A 22,150-nucleotide genomic window follows, 5' to 3' on the forward strand; every position below is an offset into this window, starting at 1 on the left:
TTTGGGGCTCAACACAAAACAGAACACACTGTCAGAGTAGAAATTGTGGAGAGGTGGAGCATAAAGCTAGGATTTTATTCTGTTAGTAATAGAACCCAATAATCTCCATCTATTAGTAAAAAGCTGTGTGATCTGCACAGGTGTCTTAGCTTCTCTGGGTCTCCTTGACAAGGGGAAGTCGAAGTTAGAGCTGTATGTTCTCTCTAGCTCTTCCTCACTTGCAAACTGTATCCCCCGCGGGATATGGTGCCATGATGCAAAGAAAACGGGGCTCAGAGACAAAGGCTCTGGGTTCCAGTCCCAACTCTGCAGCTAATTTATTTATTTCATCACAGAAATGTCATTAGGCCTCAGTACCTACAAGTATAAAAATGTACAGTCAAATTAGATGATTCTTTGATATCCCTTAAGCTTCTGGAATTTTGTATTTGTTATGAATAGTTGCAAGTGTGTTTCAGGGTGCATTGTGCATTATTGTGAGTCAATAGGGGGAGCTCTCACATTGCCTTTTTAATGTATCCCACAAATAATAGAATTTACATGACCTTAATTGCAAACATTGGGGTGGATTATTTAATTACAATCAGGTACTTCTGAACCAGAGGAATCTCATTAGCCGCTACAGCAATCCACTCGGCTGTGCCCCTTTACCTTCGAGAGCTTTTTCATCATCCATCAAAGCACACGTTTGTTAGTCCGTGTAAGCCATTTCAGAAGTTGTTTTGTTTCTGTTTGTTTTCTGGACTCCAGCTCCAGATGAGGTTAAGGTTTACATTTGATTTGTACTCAAACCTAGAAGAGGTTAAGAGCAGCGGGAAAGGTTTATGGAGATTACAAAGCAAGAAACCATTTTGTTAGGTCTGCACTTCTGCAGGTTGAATTTGCTATACACACAGGCTGACACGTGTGTACTTAAATTATTATTACTCAATTAGATATTTCAGGGGTTGGCATCTTTGTCCTGTATTATTATTTTTTTTCAGTATGCTATATATAATTTACTGCCTTAGCTCACGGAATATAAAAGCAGTTTATCATTGAATGTCTAGGAAGTTTGCTTTCTTTAATTGGAACTGATCTCTTTTATGTTAATTAGAATATGAAACATGGGTTGTTAACTGTTGGCTTTCAAATGAAACTCATACGTTAATGTTCAGGTAAAACGAAAATGAGACAACACGATTTTAATAGATAGTTCTTCAATAAAGCTGTGGTTTATTTTTAGGATGGAATTTTATTGCTTACTGTGATTTATACCTACTTTATCTAAAGGTTCATGGTGGCCAACAAATAACGGCTCATATTTTTTGGCCATTTTTCCCTGAAAACATAACTACATTTTAAAATATGGAAAAGTAATTTATAAGGGAAATGAAAAAAGCTTACATGGAAGATTACATAAAATACATCTGTCTTTTCAAGCCATTGAGATATATAAACAACTCGTTAAAACCTTAAAATGCCAAGAGGAAGGACAAAAGATTCTTTTATTGCAATGAACTTTTGAAAATATGTCTTTTTTTTTACTTTAAAGGAGTAAGATTTTAGTTCACTTCTAACTAAAGCTCTTGATTAAATGTGTGTGTGCCCTTATATTTTTAAATCGTGTCACTTGAAGGCCATTCTTCAAAGGAATCCATGATAGAGAGAAAACAAAGGAAAAATAAACATGTTTGGCAGCCAAAAACCTCCCCCCCCCCCCCCGCCCCCGATGAAAGCACAGCCTTTTGTTTTTGACTGCAAAGGTTTTTCTTTTTCTGTCAAATGAAATTTTAAGATCACCTCTGAGTTTGGAACCGAATCCTTTACTGCCAAATCTGATTCCAATCCTTAAAATCTGTTTTTGTAATATTGCCAGCAATGCACTAACTTTAAATAGGTAGCCAGACATATTGGCAAAAAAATATACGTGGTTAATCAAATAAAACTATGTAGCAGTTTGGGAACAATCAATCAACTTTCAGAATCTTTTAAGTATGAAGCGGCTGCAAAGACATCATGCCTTGCAGTGAAATACTGCGATCAAACTACAGAAGCAGCTGCTTTTGAATTCATCTCCTTTGTTTTTCAGTTTTCATAGACCTCTCTTAACTATGAATTTTATAAGCTTTTGAAAGAAAAAAGCTGGCAGGCCTACGACTCCAGCTAACAAAGCAACGAGAACTGGTAATACTTTGGAGGCTGAGCACGCTTTGCGAACTGCCAACTTGAACTTATCTGGTTAGCTATTACTGTATGGATTGCACTTGAAATGTCTTACGATGACTGGCATCATTTCACTGAGAAGAAGCATATGTGTGAGGAGACTTGAACACTTTGTATTGTGCTTCATAACCTGACGATGATTCTTCTCAAATAAAAGACAGCATCCCCTAAAAACGAATCCCGATAACACTCTTCATTCTTTACCACTACATTTCTGTTATGTGAGAAAATTACTTGTATCTTTTAATATACACCAGTGCCAAACCCACAAGAATACTATTTATTTTTTAAGTGTTTCTCTTTTAAAGCAGGAGCTAAAATTTCACTTTACAAACGATTATTTGTGAAAAAAAGAATGTTTTCCTACTTCTATTTTTTCGCATTCTTGTTTTTTATAATCATGAATATAATGAATTGGGGTCTTAAAACTTGAAATAGTAATGAACAATCTGGTTCTATCAAACCAAAATGTTGGATCAGACCAAATATTAAAATCCCATTTCTAAACACTTGGAAAAAAAAGGTCCCCTTCTTTTTGGTGGCTGGGGACAATTTTGTTGAATCTCAATAGTGACTAATAATATTAGCTCCTAATATATTATGTTTCTATGTAAGGTGTGTGTGTGTGTGTGTGTGTGTGTGTGTGTGTGTGTGTGTGTGTGATGGGCTCCCATTTTATTGAAGTCTTAGTATGTTTTTTTTTTCTCATGTGTTTTATCAAATATCCCTAGACTTAATCACAGATGAAAATCTAAGGATTATTTCTGAGGCAGAGACGAATATGTGTTTGGAAAATACGTGGCAACAATGGTAGAGTTTGTTTTTGAGCAATGTTCATCAAAGCATTGCAACAACAGATGTAATACTGAATTCAGAGCTAGAGAAAGTCAGAGTGGAAGTCAAGTGGAAGTCATAAAGGCAAGACGAAGTAAGGAAAACGCTAAACCAATAGCTTAGCCGATACTGTCCCCCCACCTGACCCTTGGCTGCCCTAACTCCTTCGTAATTTCGAAAGTCCAGGAGAGAAGCCTTCTCTGCCCCCATCTGTACATCCCCCTTGGTCCCCTCAACCCTGGCACACATTTTCCATCCTTCCCGCCTAAGTCAGGGAACCCTCCTCGGCATGCTCTAATTCTAATGATACCTACATCATCACATTTACAAGTTTTATTTATACGTTTAACATGTATTTCTCTGTCTCCAACTAAATTTCAATCTGGAAGGTGGGAGTGCCTATTATTTTCACATCCTCCAGTGCTTCATAAAATGCTTGCCTACAAGGCCAATGCAGAGCATGCACAGTTTAATCCACTTGGCACCTGAAGACCTGAGTACTCTCAAGGTCAGACACAGAAGCCGTATGAGTTGGTTGGATGAGTTAAAAGCCGACCCTGTGAAGAGTGATGAGGGCTGATGAGCGAAGGACAGGCCAGCCATCCTGAGATCAAGCACTTGAAGTTCAGGCAGGCGACGGTAACTGAGTCACGTACAGGTCAGGTCTCCATGCTGACCCAATGCCCAGCTCCTGTCAGTTTCTACTATGAGGGAATGTAGATGCAGCACTGCCAGAACTTGAAACTTTTCAAGTAATTGAGACAGATTTTGTTTTTTAATATGAAGTATCCCAGTTTTTAAATTGTGGCTCAATATTTTTTAAAACACCCTGTTAACCAAGAAAACTGTGAACAAGCCATAGACAGCAAGCGGGCCTTCAATGTGGACTCTACACAGAAAAAAAAAAAAACACTGGCACCTGAGTGGCTCATTCGGTTAAGCGTCCAACTTCTCTCAGTTCATGAGTTCAAGTCCCACATCGGGCTCTGGGGCTGGCAGCTCAGAGAGTGGAGCCTGCTTCGGATTCTGTGTCTCCTTCTCTCTCTGCCCCACCCCCACTCGCACTCTGTCCCTCTCTCTCTCTCAAAAATAAATAAAAATTTTTAAAAATTAAAAAAAACACTTTTAAAAAAGAAAAAAGAAAAATATACCATAAACATCTTTATTGAATTAAAATAGCAACGCAAATAATCAAAAACCTTCCCACCAAATTGGAAAAATACATTTGTGTGTATATTTTTATTTACCTTTGTTTGTATTCATATTTAAATATATGTTCAATTTTACATACAAAATTATACTTATATTTACACCTTTATTTAAATGGATACATATGTGTATATTTGCATTTATATTTATACGGCAGCTTCGGCAGGTTAGGGCTCAGGATGTGGAAATTTAAGGTCAGTTTAGACCTGGATGGCATCAAGAAGTATACAGTTGTAAAAATGCCGACCTTATTACTTGCGTTTGAATCCAAGTTTTCAGGCAGCTTGTTTTTCTGACCTTTAAAATCACCCCCGAATCTCCGATAAACACAGAACTAAGCTGAGAAGAAAAGGTATTTACAGCACCACCTTTGGATCATTTTAAAGCTGCTCAAGTATTTTTGCAGTGACCGGAGGGGATGGAATGCTGGGAAAATAACAGCGCTGGAAACAAAGCTGACTGGTTTTATCTCAACTTTTTATATCCAACTGAAGCACACTTCACCTGTGAACAGTGATTATTAAGTTTCTTTCACGGGAACGGGGCCTATAATTCATGAATGCTGCAGGTGTGAACGCCTCCAAGCCTTTTCTCTGAGTGAAAGAGCGTTAATCATTATTCATGGGTGAGATAGTCCATTTATTTCCACGGCAGAGAAAAGAATTCCTTTTTCATCTTAAAACATGAGACCTTCAATTTTTATAAGCTTCACAACAATAAAATACTCTCTCTTAGAATTAGGTTCATTAGGGTGGTTCTTACCTCCTGCTTGTTTTTTTAAACAGGCGAATTTGTGTAAGTTACCAAACCGTCAATAAGAATCCCTGGTTAAAAATAACAATTATGTACTCGGTGAAATTTCCAAAGGCATGGGTATTCTAGACCAACATTTATATCTGTGAACAGAGGACAAATCCCAACACAATGAAATGCAGGGGAGTGGCTACACTGGATTTTATTTGTATCAAATGTTTGCCCTAAGGAAGCCATTGGCTGGAGCTCAGAAACGTTTTGATTGCGCAGAGATTTTTAATTTGTTGTGAAAATCAACTGACCGTGTACATCCATAAATATTATCTTACTTGACAAGATTTTAGCTAATATTCATTTAATTCCTTGCTTCATACATGTCACCCTTTTTCTATCCATTTTTTTCAAATATTAAAAATATATTTAAAATATATCTACTTTATTACATAGGGACGGCTAGGCTTTTCTAGTTTTTGTAGTCGAGCTGCAGAATGTACATGGCATAAATTCCTACCGTTTATGTGAACAACAGATTGTTGCTGAAGACAAATTAGGTATTTTAACAGTTTTAAAGCGTTTTTCATTTGCCTTTAGCACTTTTAAAAAAAGTCATGCCAGATTAAAAAAAACAAAAAGCAAAAAAAGTTTGTACCTAGCCAGATTATTATTAGTGCCTACTCAGATTATGAGTAACCAAAGAGGTTATTTTTTCCCTATTGAGGTACAGATTATATACGTGACATAATAGAGAAACTCAGTCTTGTCAGCCTATAGTTGCATAAATTTATGTGATGTTGGGAGAGAAACTATAATTATTAACTTAACAGATGTAAGAACTAAATGACTTCTTTATTCAATGTAATCATCTTCTCTATTTATGTAGCAAAACCAAAACCTAAGACGGGAACTAACTGTTTAACTTTTAAATTTTATTCTTTAATGTTTTTTAATGTTTATTTATTTTTGAGAGACAGAGAAAGCGAGAGGCAGAGAGAGAGGGAGATACGGAATCCAAAGCAGGCTCCAGGCTCTGAATGGTCAGCACAGACCCGATGCGGGGCTTGAACCCATGAACCATGAGATCATGACTTGAGCCGAAGTCGGAGGCTTAACTGGCTGAGCCACCCAGGTGCCCATAACTGTTAAACTTTTAAAACAAAGTTGCTGCAATCCTAAATTTGGTCAGAGAGAAGATAGTGAGATTACAATTTATACTCCCCCAGAGAGAGAAGATTTGTTCTGTAGTTTAAATCTATAGAGATTTTATCTTGGAACTAGTCTCAATAACCAGGAAACCCATTTAGATTCTTTTGTTCTTTTACCTTATTCGGAAATTTTCTCCAAATGTTAGTTAATACACCATTAAAAGTTTAGACAAGTTAGTGAGAAGATTATGAATTCTTCCGGTTGGAGGATGAGAAATTTAGTCTCCGTAAATTCAGAAAAGCATGCATTTTTATGTATTGGAAAGACATGAATTTTAGCTTGTCCCACTTTGTGCTTGGGGTAAGACGTTCATTTACTATCATGGGGAGAAATGCCCTCCCATATTTTATCAATTATCTAGATAAAGAATTACAAGGCAGTCCCGATGGCCGTGTCCAGCCAAGGACCTAAAGTCAGAGACAACTCATAAACAATAAACTATCAGCCAATTATTCCACAATGTGTTTCTATTTTCTAAGCAAAAGTGTCCCTTAAATTTTGTAGGGAATGGAATCATCTCCAAAGTCAAAGGTAAATCAGGCACTGTGGACCTATACATTCGTCAGCTGTAACATAAATAATACATTAGCTTCAAGAGTCATCTTAGGGGTCAAGTTGACCTCTGACTTTTTCTATCCAAGCGGCTTCTTGCTGCCCTGACAGGATTGTGATGGTTTCTTCCCTAGCTATTCAGTGCACCCTCTTCATTGCATCCTTGGTGTCTTACTGCCTCTTGCGTGCTCGCTCTCCTTGGCGGTGTGAACTGAATCTACCTTTAGGTCCTGCCTGTTTTTCAGAATGTCTCCATCTTGGCCTATGAGAAGACCACTGTCCACGTTGGAGAGCTGTCAGAGCACCCCAACAGTGTATCTGAGGTACGATTTCCCACTCACTGAAAAACCTACCTCCCGTGAAAAAGCAAATTCTAGAGGAGAAGATGTACTTCATTGTTACATCTTTGCAGGCTTCCTTGAATCCCAACACAAACGAATGGGATTGTTAAACTTAAACACTTGGTCCGTCTTTCTCCAGAATCAATAGGAAGAACGGTGCTGAATTGCTTCCCCAACAACTTTCTCAAAAGTGAGGTAGAAATTGCTCTCAAATGCTAGTTATAAATGTGTAATCTGAACTCCAGCCACTCCGCAGGGCTGCAGAAGAATTTACGATGTGCTAAATATTTCCTTTGTTCTTCCCAGTGGTAGCCTGCTGTAGCAATTAGAAAGCAACTGACTCCACATGTAAACTGCTAGAATTTTCTAAAGAATTGTTGATAACTGTTCAACAGGCTCAGTGAACAGGATTTTCTTATTGTGCAGAATTCTGATTTTTTAATTTCCTTTCAAGGTTGTATTTTCTGAAATATTTTCTTGGATTTTCTTCCCACCTCCCCTGGTGCCTTTCCATTGCCCTTTACAAGGAGGGAGGAGAGGTCAAAATGACGGCTATTAGCCAGTGGAAGTCCAGATTCTCAGACTCCTAACACCGCAATGTTTTTTAAAGCCTTATAAAGGTCCATTGTGTTGCTATCAAAAACACCTCTGACCTCCTCTTTCTCATTTTCATAGAAAGTGACAGCCCAGGCCCATCCTTCATAAAAAGGAAAAAAAAAAAAAACCTGCCAATACCATCCTTCTTCAGAAGCCAGACACTATTAATCATCAGCAGGAGGCAGTATGGCTTCAATTAGCTGCATAGTGTACAATAAATTCTCAGTTATTCAGTGTGTGTGTGTGTGTGTGTGTGCGTGTGTGTGTGCGTGGTGGGCTTACCCACGGTTGGGCACTTTTCAAATGCTTTATGTGTATTAATTCTATAAGGATGCACTATCATTTCCACTTCAGAATCGAAAAAGGTAAAGTAGAGAAAAGAGAAACAACTTGCTCAAAGTCATGTAGCTAATTAGAGGCAGGGCTAGAAATGGTTTCAAAGTGAAGGACTGTGGTTAAGAGGGCGAATGTTTTTCAGAGGCAGTTTGGCAAAGTGGTTAGGGACTAGAGTGTCGCATCAACCACCCAGTCACTGCATAATTCCAGGCAAGTTCCTGAGTCTCTCTGTGCCTCAGACTGGTCACCTATAAAATGGGATAATAGTGGTATCTACGTCATCACTATTTCGTGAAGATTCAAATGAGCTAATATATATTTAGCACCTAAACCTGTGCCAGACATACAAGCACAATGTAGATGGTATTCTTTTTACAATCCACGCTAATTTTTCTAAGAATAAGTCTTGAAGAATAGGGGGAATCTGCTGCATCCTTACCTCTCTGGTCTTTTTATTGAACCCCTCACACTGAGCTAGTTGCAAGAGATCTGAGATGACTTAGGGACTGTGTCCGACCTAAAGTACATCGTGGTTTCGTAAAAAAAGTATTATGGTAACACATGGATGTTACTTTTCTTTACTTTCTTTGTCACGCCAGTGAATACCATTCAGAAGGGAGCAGTATGCTTAGGAAAGGCTCCCTAAAATGTGCTGGACATTTCTGTGTAAAACATTTCAGATAAGTATTGAAGGAAGAAGAGGAGTTAGTCATAAATGGGGTAGAGGAATTCCAAGAGTGGGAATAGCATAGGCGAGGGCAGAGATGGGGGAAAATGTGTGGTGGATGTAGGCACTGCTCGGTTACAGTGTACGTATTATTTGGATATAGAGAAAAGAGCAGAGCATATGACTACAGACTTTCAAAGGCTGGTTGACGCACAGCTGCCACATTACTCTTGCTAACGGACAATTCTGTTCAAGACCCTCCCCTATTACCGAGTCTCCAACATTTCCCCACTGCTGTGGTTTGAATTGTGCCCCTCTAAAATTCATATGTTGGAGCCCTTACACCCCCAGTTCCTCAGAATGTGACCTTATTTGGAAATTGGGTAATTAGAGATACGATTAGTTAAGATGAGGTCATATGGGAAAAGGGTGGGCCCCAAATCCAATATGGCTGTCTTCTTTAAAAAGGGCGAAATTTGGACACATAGACAGACACACACAGGTAGAACACCATGTAAAGATGAAGAAGACATTGCATCTACAAGCCAAGGAAAGACAAGGATTGCTAGAAAACCACCAGAAGAGAGGCATAAAACAGACTCTCCCTCACAGTCTTCAGAAGGAAACAACCCTGTCAACACTTAGATCTTGGACTTCCAGGCTCCAACACAGAGGCAATGAATTTCTGTTGTTTAAGCTACCCAGCTTGTGGTATTTGGTAATGGCAGCCCTAGCAAATAAATATACTCACCAGTATAACATAAACACTACATTTGTAATAGTTTTTTAATTTCTTACAATAATTAGCAAATGTAGTAAAAATTAATAGGGAAGTAACAGGATTGCACCTACCCTAGCTCCCTTTCCCACATTCTGAACTGGTATACCTCCTTCCTGAACTGATGTAAGGCACTATAGCACTTACCACTCTTAAAATATATGCCTCGTTTTCTTGCATCCTTTAATTTATTCTTAATCACTTTTTACACCTAGAATATATTTTCTCTGCCCATAATTACGACTCAAATTTCTACTCATTCTCAAACACCCAACTGAAACGTCCCCTCCCCCACAAAGCACTTCTTTAAGCCTAGCTCTGAAATTTTATTCTTCTTCATGGGGTCTCATATGTTCTGCCTGGTACCAGACAAATAGCAAAACTTCTACTTGCCTTATGCACCTGAAGGGACTGTTAAAAACTTTCGAGCAGCGGGGTGCCTGGGTGGTTCAGTCGGTTAAGCATCCAACTTCCGCTCAGGTCATGATCTCACAGTCCGTGAGTTCGAGCCCCGTGTCGGGCTCTGTACTGACAGCTTGGAGCCTGGAGCCTGCTTCAGATTCTGTGTCTCCCTCTCTCTGATGCTCCCCTGTTCATGTTCTGTTTCTCTCTGTCTCAAAAATAAAATAAACGTTAAAAAAAAAAAAAACTTTAGAGCAGAGATATTAGGTACCTTACACTTCATTTATTATGGTATTTGAGATATGGTAAATAATCAGTATTTACATATCCATTCTACTTTAAATTTGAAACTATACCAAACATCATTAGTTATTCATAAAATGGATTTAGTTCTACATTATTGTAGTTGTCCTCCAATCACAAATGTGTTGTTCTACTTGACATTGTCCCCCATTTATTCATATTCTGTTCCTTTAATTTTATAACAGCTGTTTGAAGGCCCTTATGTTGCTAATTCTATCATCTTTGTCATTGCTGGGTCTGTTTTTATTGATCGATTTTTCTCTTCGCTATGGAGCATGTTATCCGGCTTCTTTGTTTGCCTGGTAAGTTTTGACTGGATGTCAGACATTGTAAGCTTTGTTTTTTCATGCCAGATTTTTTTCTTCAGTCTTCATTATAGCATACAGATAAATTTTTTGGAATTTTAACATTTGCTTTTAAGCTGGGCCCAGAGCAGCCTTGAGTCTCAGGGTAATTTTCTTCACCCTCTGATGCAATACCTTCTAAGGATTCTATGCCCCTCATGTACTAGGTCTTTGGATTATTCCCAGTCTTATATAATACTTGGGGAGATGTTTCCAGGTATTTCTTTACGGTAATTCTTTCTCTGAATTTGGGTATTTTCTTCTCATATATCCAAACTATTCAGCCAGAAATTTATAAGAGCACCTCTACAGATCTCTGGAGTTCTCCTTCTGTCCAGATCCATTTTTTCTGATTCTACCACTTGAATTCTAGCAACCTCAGTTTCCCCAAACTCCCAACTTTGTTTTCTCAATTCAACAAGATCAGTAAGTTCTATTTGGGCTCACTCTCCCTCCAAGGTAGTCTGACACCTCTCTCCTAGCAGAGTTCACTTCCTTTGTTTCCCTTCGCTCAGGAGTCACTGACCTGTGTTACCTGCTGTCCAGTGCCTGAAGAACCATAGTTTTAAAGGTTTAGTCTAATTTTCTAGTTGTTTAAGGTAGAAGGGTAAATTCAGTCTTGGTCACTCTACAAAAGCTGGTAAAGTGGGGCGCCTGGGTGGCGCAGTCAGTTAAGCGTCCGACTTCAGCCAGGTCACGATCTCGCGGTCCGTGAGTTCGAGCCCCGCGTCAGGCTCTGGGCTGATGGCTCAGAGCCTGGAGCCTGTTTCCGATTCTGTGTCTCCCTCTCTCTCTGCCCCTCCCCCGTTCATGCTCTGTCTCTCTCTGTCCCAAAAATAAATAAATGTTGAAAAAAAAAATTAAAAAAAAAAAAAAGCTGGTAAAGTCTTTATGTTGTTGTTCTTATTCTTGTGTGTTCTTGTATGTTGATTAGTGTGAACACTAATCAGAAGGTACTATAAGGGCACCTGGGTGACTCAGTCAGTTAAGAATCCAACTTTGGCTCAGGTCATCATCTCACAGGTTGTGAGTTCAAGCCCCACATCTGGCTCTCTGCTGTCAGCAGGGAGTCTGCTTTGGATCCTCTGTTTCCTCTCTCTCTCTCTCTACCCTCCCCCACTCTCTCTCTCTCAAATAAACATTAAAAATTTTAAAAACAAAAGGAGAAGGTACTATAAGAGTACAGTGACTGAACTAAATGAATTTGCTCTTGGGAATACTTATATGGTATTATTTATTGCCTCTGAATCTTTCACTTTATGGGTTGTTGTTTTTTTTACCTCATGGAAGGACTATTTTAAATAAAATGTGGTTGGAAGGTCTACAAGAAGTGGATAAACATAGCTTTGGAGTTATGCAAACCTACATTCCAATACTGATTTCATCCCCTCAAGTGGCATAACCTATGGCTACTAACTTAATCCCTCTGAGTCTTTCTTCTTCGATTGTAAAACAGAAGCTAACACAATAATCCCATGTGGTTATTGAGAGGATTAAGTGTCCATCACATCTCTGCGGCTTTTATGGTGAAGCTTTATTCTGAGATCCACACAACAGGATGGATCAAAACTTGTAGGTGAAGTTCTCAGTAGAGTCTATCTCAGAACAGGCACCCGGTAAGTTCCTTCCACCTTCTCTTCCTCTCCAAACAACAGGAAACTTATTGCATTGGGAGTGCGGGGGATCTGAAGGTCGAATCTCTGTTGACTTCTCAGATTTGGGGTATTTTCACAGGCACTTTTTTGCTGGAATTAAGAGGCTGATAAACCTAGTTCAGCTATTTACCACTCCACATCTTGAACCGGAGAGTTCAAAGTGGAACGATGAATTAGTTCATTTTGCATTTTGACAGGTTTTCTTCATATTCTCCCTAAACTCTTCTTTCAAGCACCTTGCCTAAAATTTGCCTGTGGTTGAGCCAGGTTCGTTCATGTGTTTTATTCTCTTTTATTTTGCTGGGTCCTCTTATTCTCAGGTCCTTCTCTGGGCTTTCCCAAAGATTCATGTGTGATCCCTATGCAAAATGCTAATAACTCCCAAATATTCACTGTAATTCTGTCTTTGAAATTCCCACTAATACGGGGGCGCCTGGGTGGCTCAGTCGGTTAAGCGGCCGACTTCGGCTCAGGTCATGATCTTACAGTTCGTGAGTTTGAGCCCCGTGTCGGGCTCTGTGCTGACAGCTCAGAGCCTGGAGCCTGCTTCGGATTCTGTGTCTCCCTCTTTCTCTGCCCCTCCCCTGTTCATGCTCTCTCTCTCTCTGTCTCAAAAAATAAATAAATAAATAAATAAGAAAAAGAAGGTTCTTCTTAAAAAAAGAAAAAGAAAAGAAATTCCCACTAATACCATTTAGTTACCCCTTATCACAGACTTATTCTCAACGTCTCATCACTTTCACTGTTAGCACACTATGATTCCAGTCACTAGCAGTCACACATCTTCCGCCAACGTTCTTTTATTGAAATTCTCACACTACCAAGCCCTGACAACTACTCCACTATGAGATCTTACTCACAGGAAGTGCTTTGTCACAAGAACTAGTTTGTGGCAAAGTGGAAAGAGCATAGAATGTGCTGACCAGTTAGTCTCGACAGAGAGAGAGAGAGAGAGAGAGAGAGAGAAGAGAGAGCAAGCAGGGGAGGGAGAAAGGAAGGAAGGAAAGGAAGAAAAAGTCTAGAGATTGTGCAGGCTTCTGGGAGGGTTCTTTCAACAACTTCTTTCCGTATCTCTTTTCCTTTAACAACAGTTGTTGGTTTCATCCAAGGATAGATCCCCTCGTGTCAGAAACTGAGGTCGTATATTTCTTCTTCATCCAGTAGGAAAGGGAAATTGGTTTCCTGTGCCTTTATTAGACTCCAGCAAACGTTCCTTTTCATCTTATTACCCAGAACTGGATCCTAAGTCCCTTTCCTCAAACAACCATTGGCAAGAGGTACTAGGGTTGCCTCTAGCTAGAATGGCCCACCTTTTGCGTGGAGAAAAATTCTTCACACTCCATTGCTGCTATTCAGTGCAGGAAGGCTAGAAGGGATGTTGGCGGTCTGAATGTTTATTGTCTACCTTCCTGATGGTATGGGCTTGTCTGTTTTCTTCACTGCTGACTTCCTGGTGCCCCAAACAGCGATTGGCATGTATATAAGCCATTCAATAAATAATTGCTGAGTGAGTATCAGTTACAGTCACAGGATGACTTCATATTTCTTAGAACTATATTGCCGTTCATATCAGATCTAACAAGTAATTGTTGAATGAATTCCCTGTCGAAGTCCTCTCATTGTGTGCTTCTAACCATTATACCTAATAAGGCCTTTCTTCTCCATGTATAACTTCTCTCTTTCCCATCACACACTAATATCAACTCTTAACTTGATCAGGGTTCATGAATCTTCCACATGGTTTGGTTTCGTGCATTTCCAAAGTTGGAATGATTCTCTTCTTTTTAAAGCAGTATATCTCTCTGAAGGCTTCTAAGATCAAACATTTCCAGCTCTAGCCACCAAATCCCAGCAAAACCGCAGCATTCTGGCATATTTCCTTTGTCTTTTGGAACATTTATAGGTATTTTCAGCTTTTTTTTTTTTTCTGGTTCAATCAGTCTGGGCAATGTATGTCCTCCATGTCTATTCTGGGCAATGTATGCCCTACAGGATACATAGTGGGCATGGGCAGTATATTAACGTTTGAGTGGCATAGAGATGATTAAGATAAAAAAGATAATATTGAGGCAAATGCTATTGCTTCTAATGTCAAATACGTGGAGTTCTCAAACCCAGTACCTCTGGGTTATTAGATAGCCATGAGAAACTTGCTTAACCTTCAGATTTTCATATCCTGTTTCCAAAGTTCTGATTTAGGTCTAAGGTAGTGCTGACAAGTCTGCTTTTTTATCAAATGTCTCGAATAAAAATTGGATAAACAATATTTGGCTGGATAAGCATTATTCAACCAACCTCTTCTCCTTCCATCAATGTCAGGATAAAGAAGTAACGGGGGCGCCTGGGTGGCGCAGTCGGTTAAGCGTCCGACTTCAGCTCAGGTCACGATCTCGCGGTCCGTGAGTTCGAGCCCCGCGTCAGGCTCTGGGCTGACGGCTCAGAGCCTGGAGCCTGTTTCCGATTCTGTGCCTCCCCCTCTCTCTGCCCCTCCCCCGTTCATGCTCTGTCCCTCTCTGTCCCAAAAATAAATAAACGTTGAAAAAAAAAGTTTAAAAAAAAAGAAGTAACGTTTGGCCAGGTGATGTATGGAATTGTTGAATCACTATGTTCCGCACCTGAAAAAAAAAAAAAAAAAAAAAAAAAGCGTGGCTTAATTTCTCATGCCAAATGAAAGAGTGAATGACTATCGCTGATCCCATGAGTAACTGCTAACCAGACTTACTGGAGTATTTAAACATATATTTAGAGAAGGGGTAGGAAGTACAGGAAAGAGGAGGGACAGAGAGAGAACATACTAGAGAGGAAGACTGAGTTCCAGTTGTGAAGGGTTTTGATTGCTCTGCTAAGAGGGTTGGATTCTTCTGAAATCAGTGGGGAGTCTTGCAGGGTTTCTGAGGAGGGAATAACACAATATAATTTGTGTTGTAGAAAGCTGACTGTGTCTGTGTGTGATGGATGGACCAGAAATGGAAAGCTAGGGGCAGGAGAAAATCACATGTGATCAAAACCACAAATGGTTTCTTCAGGCCACGGGGACAGGTGAGGGCCCTGGTGCTTAAGGGCCGATATACCACGAATCAATCAACCTCAGGCAAGTATTGTGAGTGATTGCCTAGGATTTCCATTTAGAGTCGCAGTGATTCATCTCTTGGTGACCGCTGGTGGCTGCTCAGAATATTTTTATTTTAGCGATATATCATTAACATACTTTTTAAGAAAAAAACTTCCTGTATTAAAAAAAGTGGCTGAGACATATTGTTTACGTGTCAAGTTTATATTGGAAGAGAGACCCAATCTCCCAGCTGGCAGACTCAGGGTCAGGTGTGAGGAAAGCCCTGGTGCTCTATATTTAGAGCCCAGGAAATAAGCCATTGAAGGTGGCCAGGGAAACAGGCTTTCCCTTTATGATGAAAATATTCTCTGCCCTTGCCACAAATCTCTACTGACATTTCTCTTTCATGATCTTTCCAAGGAGCCCATTTGCTGGACAAAGTGCTAGATGGTAAAACTGGAGACACTGGAATTTGTTCTTTCCTTTCGGAGAAGGCAAAGGACTGAGGGAGACTGACTATGCACCCAGATATTCAATGGGAAATGAGCTAATTTTTCCATTCTTTTACATGCTAAAGACAGTCTTTCAAACTCTGTATAACTCGGGGCACCTCTGGGTGGCTCAGTGGGTTAAGCATCTGACTCGGTTTTGGCTTAGGTCATGATCTCCCAGTTTCATGAGTTCGAGCCCCTCATTGGGCTCTGTGCTGACAGTGCGGAGCCTGCTTGGGATTCTCTCTCTCCCTCTCTCTCTCTGCCCCGCCCCCGCTCACGCTCTCTCTCTCTCAAAATAAATAAATAAACTTTCAAAATAAAATAAGATCTGTATAACTCTAACTGCTGTCAGCTACTCCCCGGTCCTCTTCTGGAAGTTTCCTTCCCCCACCCTCCATTTTAATCTTTACCCCAGGCCCCAGGCTTCCCCACCTATGAAAATCCACTGCCATCAAAACGTTAGCAAGAAACTGTAGGTTTCATTTTAAGATGACGCAGGAGAGAATTTTTTCACAAAACCAGCAGCCACCGTTTGAAATACCCCTTTAGACACTTCTGCAATGTCACTACCTACTGAACTGCCTGGGAGGTCTCCCCCTTTCCCCTGGCCACTCTAGCAGCTCAGTCTCCCTGCCTCCCTCTCCTCTCCCCTCCCTCCCACTCTCTCCCCCCCCCCACCTCCCCTTCAATCTGGAAGAGCAATTCTTCACAACTGATCCTGGTTCTTAGCAAGGCAAGGCAAGGCAAAGCAAGATGTCCCCAATTTAAAAGAAGAAACGTTTTCCTCCCATTATTTATCTGCATAACTCGGTTGTTGTTTTTGTTTATTTTTGTTTTGTTTTGTTTTTTACCTATTTTTCTTTCCTTTTGTTTATCAGTGAGTAAAAAAAAATTGGAAGATAGAACCAAATGAGGAGAGCACTATTTTCAGAGTTAACTCTGCTGTAATTTGTGGGACCAAGGGAAACCCCAGGACTTATTTTTCACGTGTTCCTTGCTGTGTTTATTCCACGCTGGTCACTGTGTTGGGTGCTGGCATCTTCGCACTCAGGAAAGTGCCTGTAAAGAAATGAAGCCCAGACCAGCATCCACAGGTCCCTTATTCTCAAAACTTCTTTGAAAGAGAGAGAGAGAGAAAGTGTGAGTGGGGGAGAGGGGCGGGGAAAGAGGGAAAGAGAGAGAAAAAAAAGAGAATCTTAAGCAGGCTCCACATCCAGCATGGGGGTTAGGAGGGAGGGGGTGCGGGGGGGTAGGCGGAGTTGCTACCTTGCCAGGCTGGATCCCAGGATCCTGAGATGATGACCTCAGCTAAAGGCAAGAGTCAGACTCTCAACGTACTAAGCCACCCAGGCGCCCCTCAAAATTGATATTTTAACTGAATGTTTCACAGGGGTCCTTAGGCAGCTTTCCCCCATGGTTCTAACAACTGTCATGAGAATATATTACCTTTAAAAATTGTTGAAAATATAACGCATCAGGAGAAGTTTTCTCCAGGTTTGAACCACTCTTTCTGCTCTGCCCAGCCCCAGCCATGATTCTGACTACGTCCCAATCGTGGCACAAAGGGGGCATTTAGTGCATACCTCAACTGGCCCTAGAACTAATTGGTCAAGCCACAAGATAGAGAAGAATCTATCACGTAGTCTTTTACTTGGGGTTTGAATAAGAACCTCAACCCAACTATGGAATCCAGAATGAGAATTGGAGGTAATGAAATGGCAGGACCAAGTACATCATTTTTAGGACCCAGAACGAAATGAAAATGCGGGGCCCTTGTTTTAGAGTAAGGAAAAGGTGTTGTTAAAATTCTTGAAATATAATGTTTTCTCCTTTTTCTACTGTCTCTCTCTCTCTCTGTCTCAATTTGTCTTGGTGTTTTTTTCATTTGCTTTTAATGTTCCAAGTAAAGAAACATTAAAATGTCACATTAACATGAACTTGGCCCTTCATCTTTATATCGTAAAGGGCCAGTTTTATTTTATTTTATTTTTTTATTTTTTAAGTTGACTTATTTATTTTGAGAGAGACAGAGACAGCACGAGTCGGGGGAGGGGCAGAGAGAGAGGGAGAGAGAGCTGATAGCAAGGAGTCCCACATGGGTCTCAAAGCCACGAAACTGTGAGATTATGACCTGAGCCGAAGCCAAGGGTCGGACATTTAGCTGACTGAGCTACCCAGGCACCCCGACGGTGCCAGTTTTAAATGCAAACCTAAGATCATTTCACTCATATGCGAAATCACCAAAATTACACAACTCACGTTTCGTAGCCTATACATGCATATGTATTTCGTTCTTACTAGAAAAGCAGAAATGCTACAAAAATCACAACTGTAGCATCTGTCGATATGCACACATTGTTCCCAACAGTCTTTATCCTTTGGCTTATTGATGGATAAGGAGAGACCAACAAAAAAAAAGACTTATAGGTTTGCTGTATTTCTCCCTTCCCTTCCGTGTCATCAATTTTAGCACAAGATTTTGGCTAATTCAGGGAAGTAATGTAAGAAAGAAAGGATATGGGAGGGTTCTTTGGTGATCGTGCTTCTTAGAACATCATTGTGTTTTGGGTTTGAAGTATGTTCTAGTTCTAGAGGAAAGTATGGTTTCTTGGAGCTGTCAGCACCCTGTTCACTCAGGTGTAGACATAACATGTTTGGCATATACCCGGAGCATCAGTGAACTCCCAATGCGTTGTGAGCCTCCCAGAATTCTGTGCTTATGGGGAAACAAGGAACAGTGGACACATTGAGCAAATCTGTACTCTTGAGTGCTCAATTGTGTCAGTAGATTTCAGTGGTAAAACACAAGTTCAAAAATAAAATCAAGAATTTCAAGATGGTGAAAATAGAATGCGAACCAAGTGTGAATCCCTGCTGGGGGTGCAACTGCACAGATTACATGCCCAGGAAGCCGGTCCTGTGCAGTGACCGTTCTGTTTATCCCTCCTGCCCCAACTCCCCAGTTATCCTCATTCATATCCTAGTAGGATGGGCACCTACTAGGCCATCTCCTCAGAACTGGCCAAGAAATCCTGCCTTCTCTTTTCTTCCTCATTTCCATGATCCTTTCCTTTTGTTATTTTTATTTTTTAAATTTTTGTTCTTCTCCCCAGAATCAGGCTCTCTGCATACTGGTTGGCAATCTTTTAGTCCATCTCTCTGTACAAAAAAAAAAAAAAAAAAAATGGATTGGAGTGGTTTGAAAGATCCCCACTCTAGCAGAACTTCTTCAGGAGGTGATTTAGAAATAACAAGTCTAGTATGTTGAAGGTGAAGGGTATATCATGATGTTTTTGGAGTGTGTGCTGTGTTTCAAATCACTGTTCACGTAATGAGGAGCCCCAGAAGACTTAAAGTAGGAAAGATAATTGAAAAAAACAGGAACAGTTTCATTTTAGGAAAATCTTTCCGGCATATGCTAGAGACTTAAATTGGAGGAATCTAGAATAAATCCTGGGCACATTGTAAAATGAGTTACCCAAGACTCTAGTACTGAACGACACAATGATTCTTTGATTTCACTTATATGTTAGGGAGCCGAGTCAAGAATTAGTTGGTCAACAGCGTCAGGACTGGGGGTATGTACTTCCCAACTAGAAGAGACTGATGGCGGAAAGGGGACAGAAGGCATGTGGTAGAAGGCAGGTAACTCTTCCAGGGGCGTGAGAGAAGAAAATGTTTGGGCCAGTAGGTCCTGGTCTTCACCAAGTCAGCTAGCAAATGTGGCCCTTCATGAGGTTATGCAAGCTTGGAGGCAGCACTGGAGACTGTCGTATTGACAAATACTGGGAATCCCTTGGGATGAAGGGCGCCTCTCTGCCCTACTTCCGGACTGAGTTCTACAGTGCTTTCATATTTCTCCATGATGGTTCAGTCTAAAGATGTGAGAAAGGAAGAAGAGAAAGCCATTACCATTCTCTACACACTCTGCCCATACTCCTTGGTTCTTGAGAGGCTACTTTCTCCCCAGACAACTGAATTGACTGAATTTTTTGTTCCATCCTATTAGAATAGAAAGGAACCCTATTCGTTGGCAGGAGTCGTTCCATTTTAGTTCTGACTTTACCTGGGTGTTTTGGGCTTGGTTTTGAATTGTCTGTTTTCTGGTTTGGGCCTGTCTTCAGACAATGATCCGGGGAATTCAGGGAGATTTTCTGGGGATAGTTAACCTGTGGTCGGCTTGTGAAACTGCTTCTGATTTGAATTAAAGCCACGTGTGCAAGGCTGTGGGCAGTGCTGGGCTCTTGTGCATACATTTGGATTTTAAGAAAGTTTAGGTAGTTTGTCTTCAATAACAATGTCAAGATAAATGGAAACAAAGCTGTGAATACTTAATGTTTTCTTTTATGTCAATCTTTCTTACTGTCAGTATAGTGTAAAAAGTGCTAGAGAAATATCATATGCCTGCTACCTCATTTGGAAATTCCCATGTGGAAATTCCAAGTTAACATTTGGAAACAAATAAATATAAATAAGTCAAGTTGAAACGCATGGTGTTTTTAAATTCTACTCTTAAATGTGTAAATTAATCTAAGTCTCTCCTCAGAATCTGGTGACCTAGAAACACTTTTCAAAGTCGTATTAAAGAGGTAATGTAATTAGAAAGACCCAGAACACTCGTCCCTCCAGAGATAAATATTCTCAAATCTAGAGATAAAATTAAAACATCAGCAAAATGAATTTTATTATATTAGTATTGTCCATTCCATAGAAGAAAAAATGAAATGCATGCACTTGTGTGAAAGCTTTCCCAAACCGTGCCCCCAAAGATATGTCAACTCCGGATTGATATTAGGGACTTGCTAGTACTTATAATTATCCCATAGTCAATTCTACTCAAATATTTCAGAAGTCTTTTCAAATCGCTTTACAAAAGTCACTTTAAGATATTATTTTGACTATCCTACATTTAAATCATTTTTTTTTTTACATATTATGTACAGTTATTTGGCAAGCAAACAGTATTAAAAAAAAGACGAGTGGATCTCTTTTCTACCACCTAGACATCAGTAGCTGGGGACGCTACACTCTGATTATTTTTATTCTTTGTCAGGCATTTTTGAAAATGTCTTACTGTTTCACATCATTAGCACAGCCCCTAGCAAAGTTCCTTACACATCTTTAAAGACTGCTAAGCTGACAGGCATTTGCTGAACCCGTCTCTATACGAATCATGAGGTCTGATTGACAAGAAAAACGACCTCTCCCTCTCTCTGTCTGTCTTTAATGAAGCAGCTGCCCTTCTAAGCTTGATCCCATATGGTCCTGTTTGAGAAAAGAAGGGGGAAAAATTAAAATCAGTTCTCACTAATTAGAGGAAAATTGTATGTAAATAATGGAAAGGTCTTTTCATTCTTATGGCTGACATTTCTCCCAAGGCCTTAATTGACTGTTGCGTCTAAAGGGTTACGTGCTTTTTTTAAGTGGCCTGTGCTCCTGGCCAAGTACTCGCTGGGACATGCTGAGAGTCGTTTTAGAACACCAGCAGCCCTTGCTATTTTAGTCCGTGTCACTGCTTGAAGTTGTAATTAATTTGGATAATACTAAAAATCCGAATTATGAGAGTTCTGATACTTTCTGAGAATAAGCTACATTCAGTCTTGCCAAGAAAGTCATGGAACATTTAGCAGAAGGGCAAAAAGTGTATACAGTGACAACGACTATCTCACATAGGAGCAGACCACAGAAGCCTTGGTAGGGCTTAACTTGTCCTTGTAAGTAATTTGTGGAATATTCCATGCTTGCTAATTAACTGTTTTGCATTTAAATTGTATTTTCTATCAGTAATAATGAGTGTTGTATTTGTTTTTGTTTTTAAGTCTAAAAGTTTATTCATGGACAATATTTTAGCCAATGCCAATTTTAAATCATTTTTGTATATATAAATGCTCTGTGTGCCCATACAGCACAGTATTTCATTTTTTTCCTCAACTAATACTATGATTACCTCCTGCCCCAAGCTTACCATCATTGTTAGATCTCTCTCTCTTGTTCCTGATTTCTTTTTCTTTTAATTCAGTTTTACTTGTAACAGCTGAATTTCCTAATGGGTTTTTAATATCCTTCAAACTAGAAAAAGAATATAAAAAGATTACATAAAGGAAAAGTTTGAGAAATTAATAATGATGTCTAAGATGCTGAAGTATGATCGTTTTCTGATTTGTTGGTCATTCAAATCATGAACTTTGAAAAAAAAATATTTTGTATGTATTAACAGTGATCTTCAGAGCACTGGTACCTTTTTATAAGATCCCTGTGAAAACTACTCAAGAATTATACTTTTAATATGTGCCCCTATTGGGTGGATAATAGGTATTGTAATAAATTATCTTTTAGAGAGATATTTATTTGGAGTCATTACAGTTACAGGTGCATGATTAAAGGAGGTAAAATATAATTTATAGTCAGAAGTTGTGCATTTAATA

At 39.8% G+C, this 22,150-nt stretch overlaps 2 protein-coding genes across 3 annotated transcripts in view; one reads left to right on the forward strand and one right to left on the reverse strand.

Annotated features, from left to right (window-relative positions):
• Positions 1-14,515: 14,515 nt before the first annotated feature.
• The window catches only part of LOC147581217 (uncharacterized), a 46,257-nt gene continuing 38,622 nt past the window's right edge, over positions 14,516-22,150 (reverse strand). Inside the window, exon 3 of one of the 2 annotated variants that reach the window (XM_086707906.1) lies at positions 14,516-14,794. In XM_086707906.1, the coding sequence (XP_086564032.1) occupies positions 14,729-14,794 (66 nt within the window). In that variant the 3' untranslated portion in view covers positions 14,516-14,728. Of the gene's footprint in view, positions 14,795-18,731; positions 18,885-22,150 lie in introns of those variants that run through there. The other variant, XM_086707905.1, reaches the window with a different exon arrangement.
• The window catches only part of EYA4 (EYA transcriptional coactivator and phosphatase 4), a 317,460-nt gene continuing 316,506 nt past the window's right edge, over positions 21,197-22,150 (forward strand). The window contains exon 1 of the mRNA XM_086707889.1: positions 21,197-21,439. The gene's annotated coding sequence lies outside the window, so the exon portion shown is untranslated. The remainder of the gene's footprint in view (positions 21,440-22,150) is intronic.

This window comes from Puma concolor, chromosome B2 (assembly GCF_028749965.1).
Source record: "Puma concolor isolate L17-30 chromosome B2, mPumCon1.1.hap2, whole genome shotgun sequence".
Classification (NCBI taxonomy): Eukaryota; Metazoa; Chordata; class Mammalia; order Carnivora; family Felidae; genus Puma; species Puma concolor.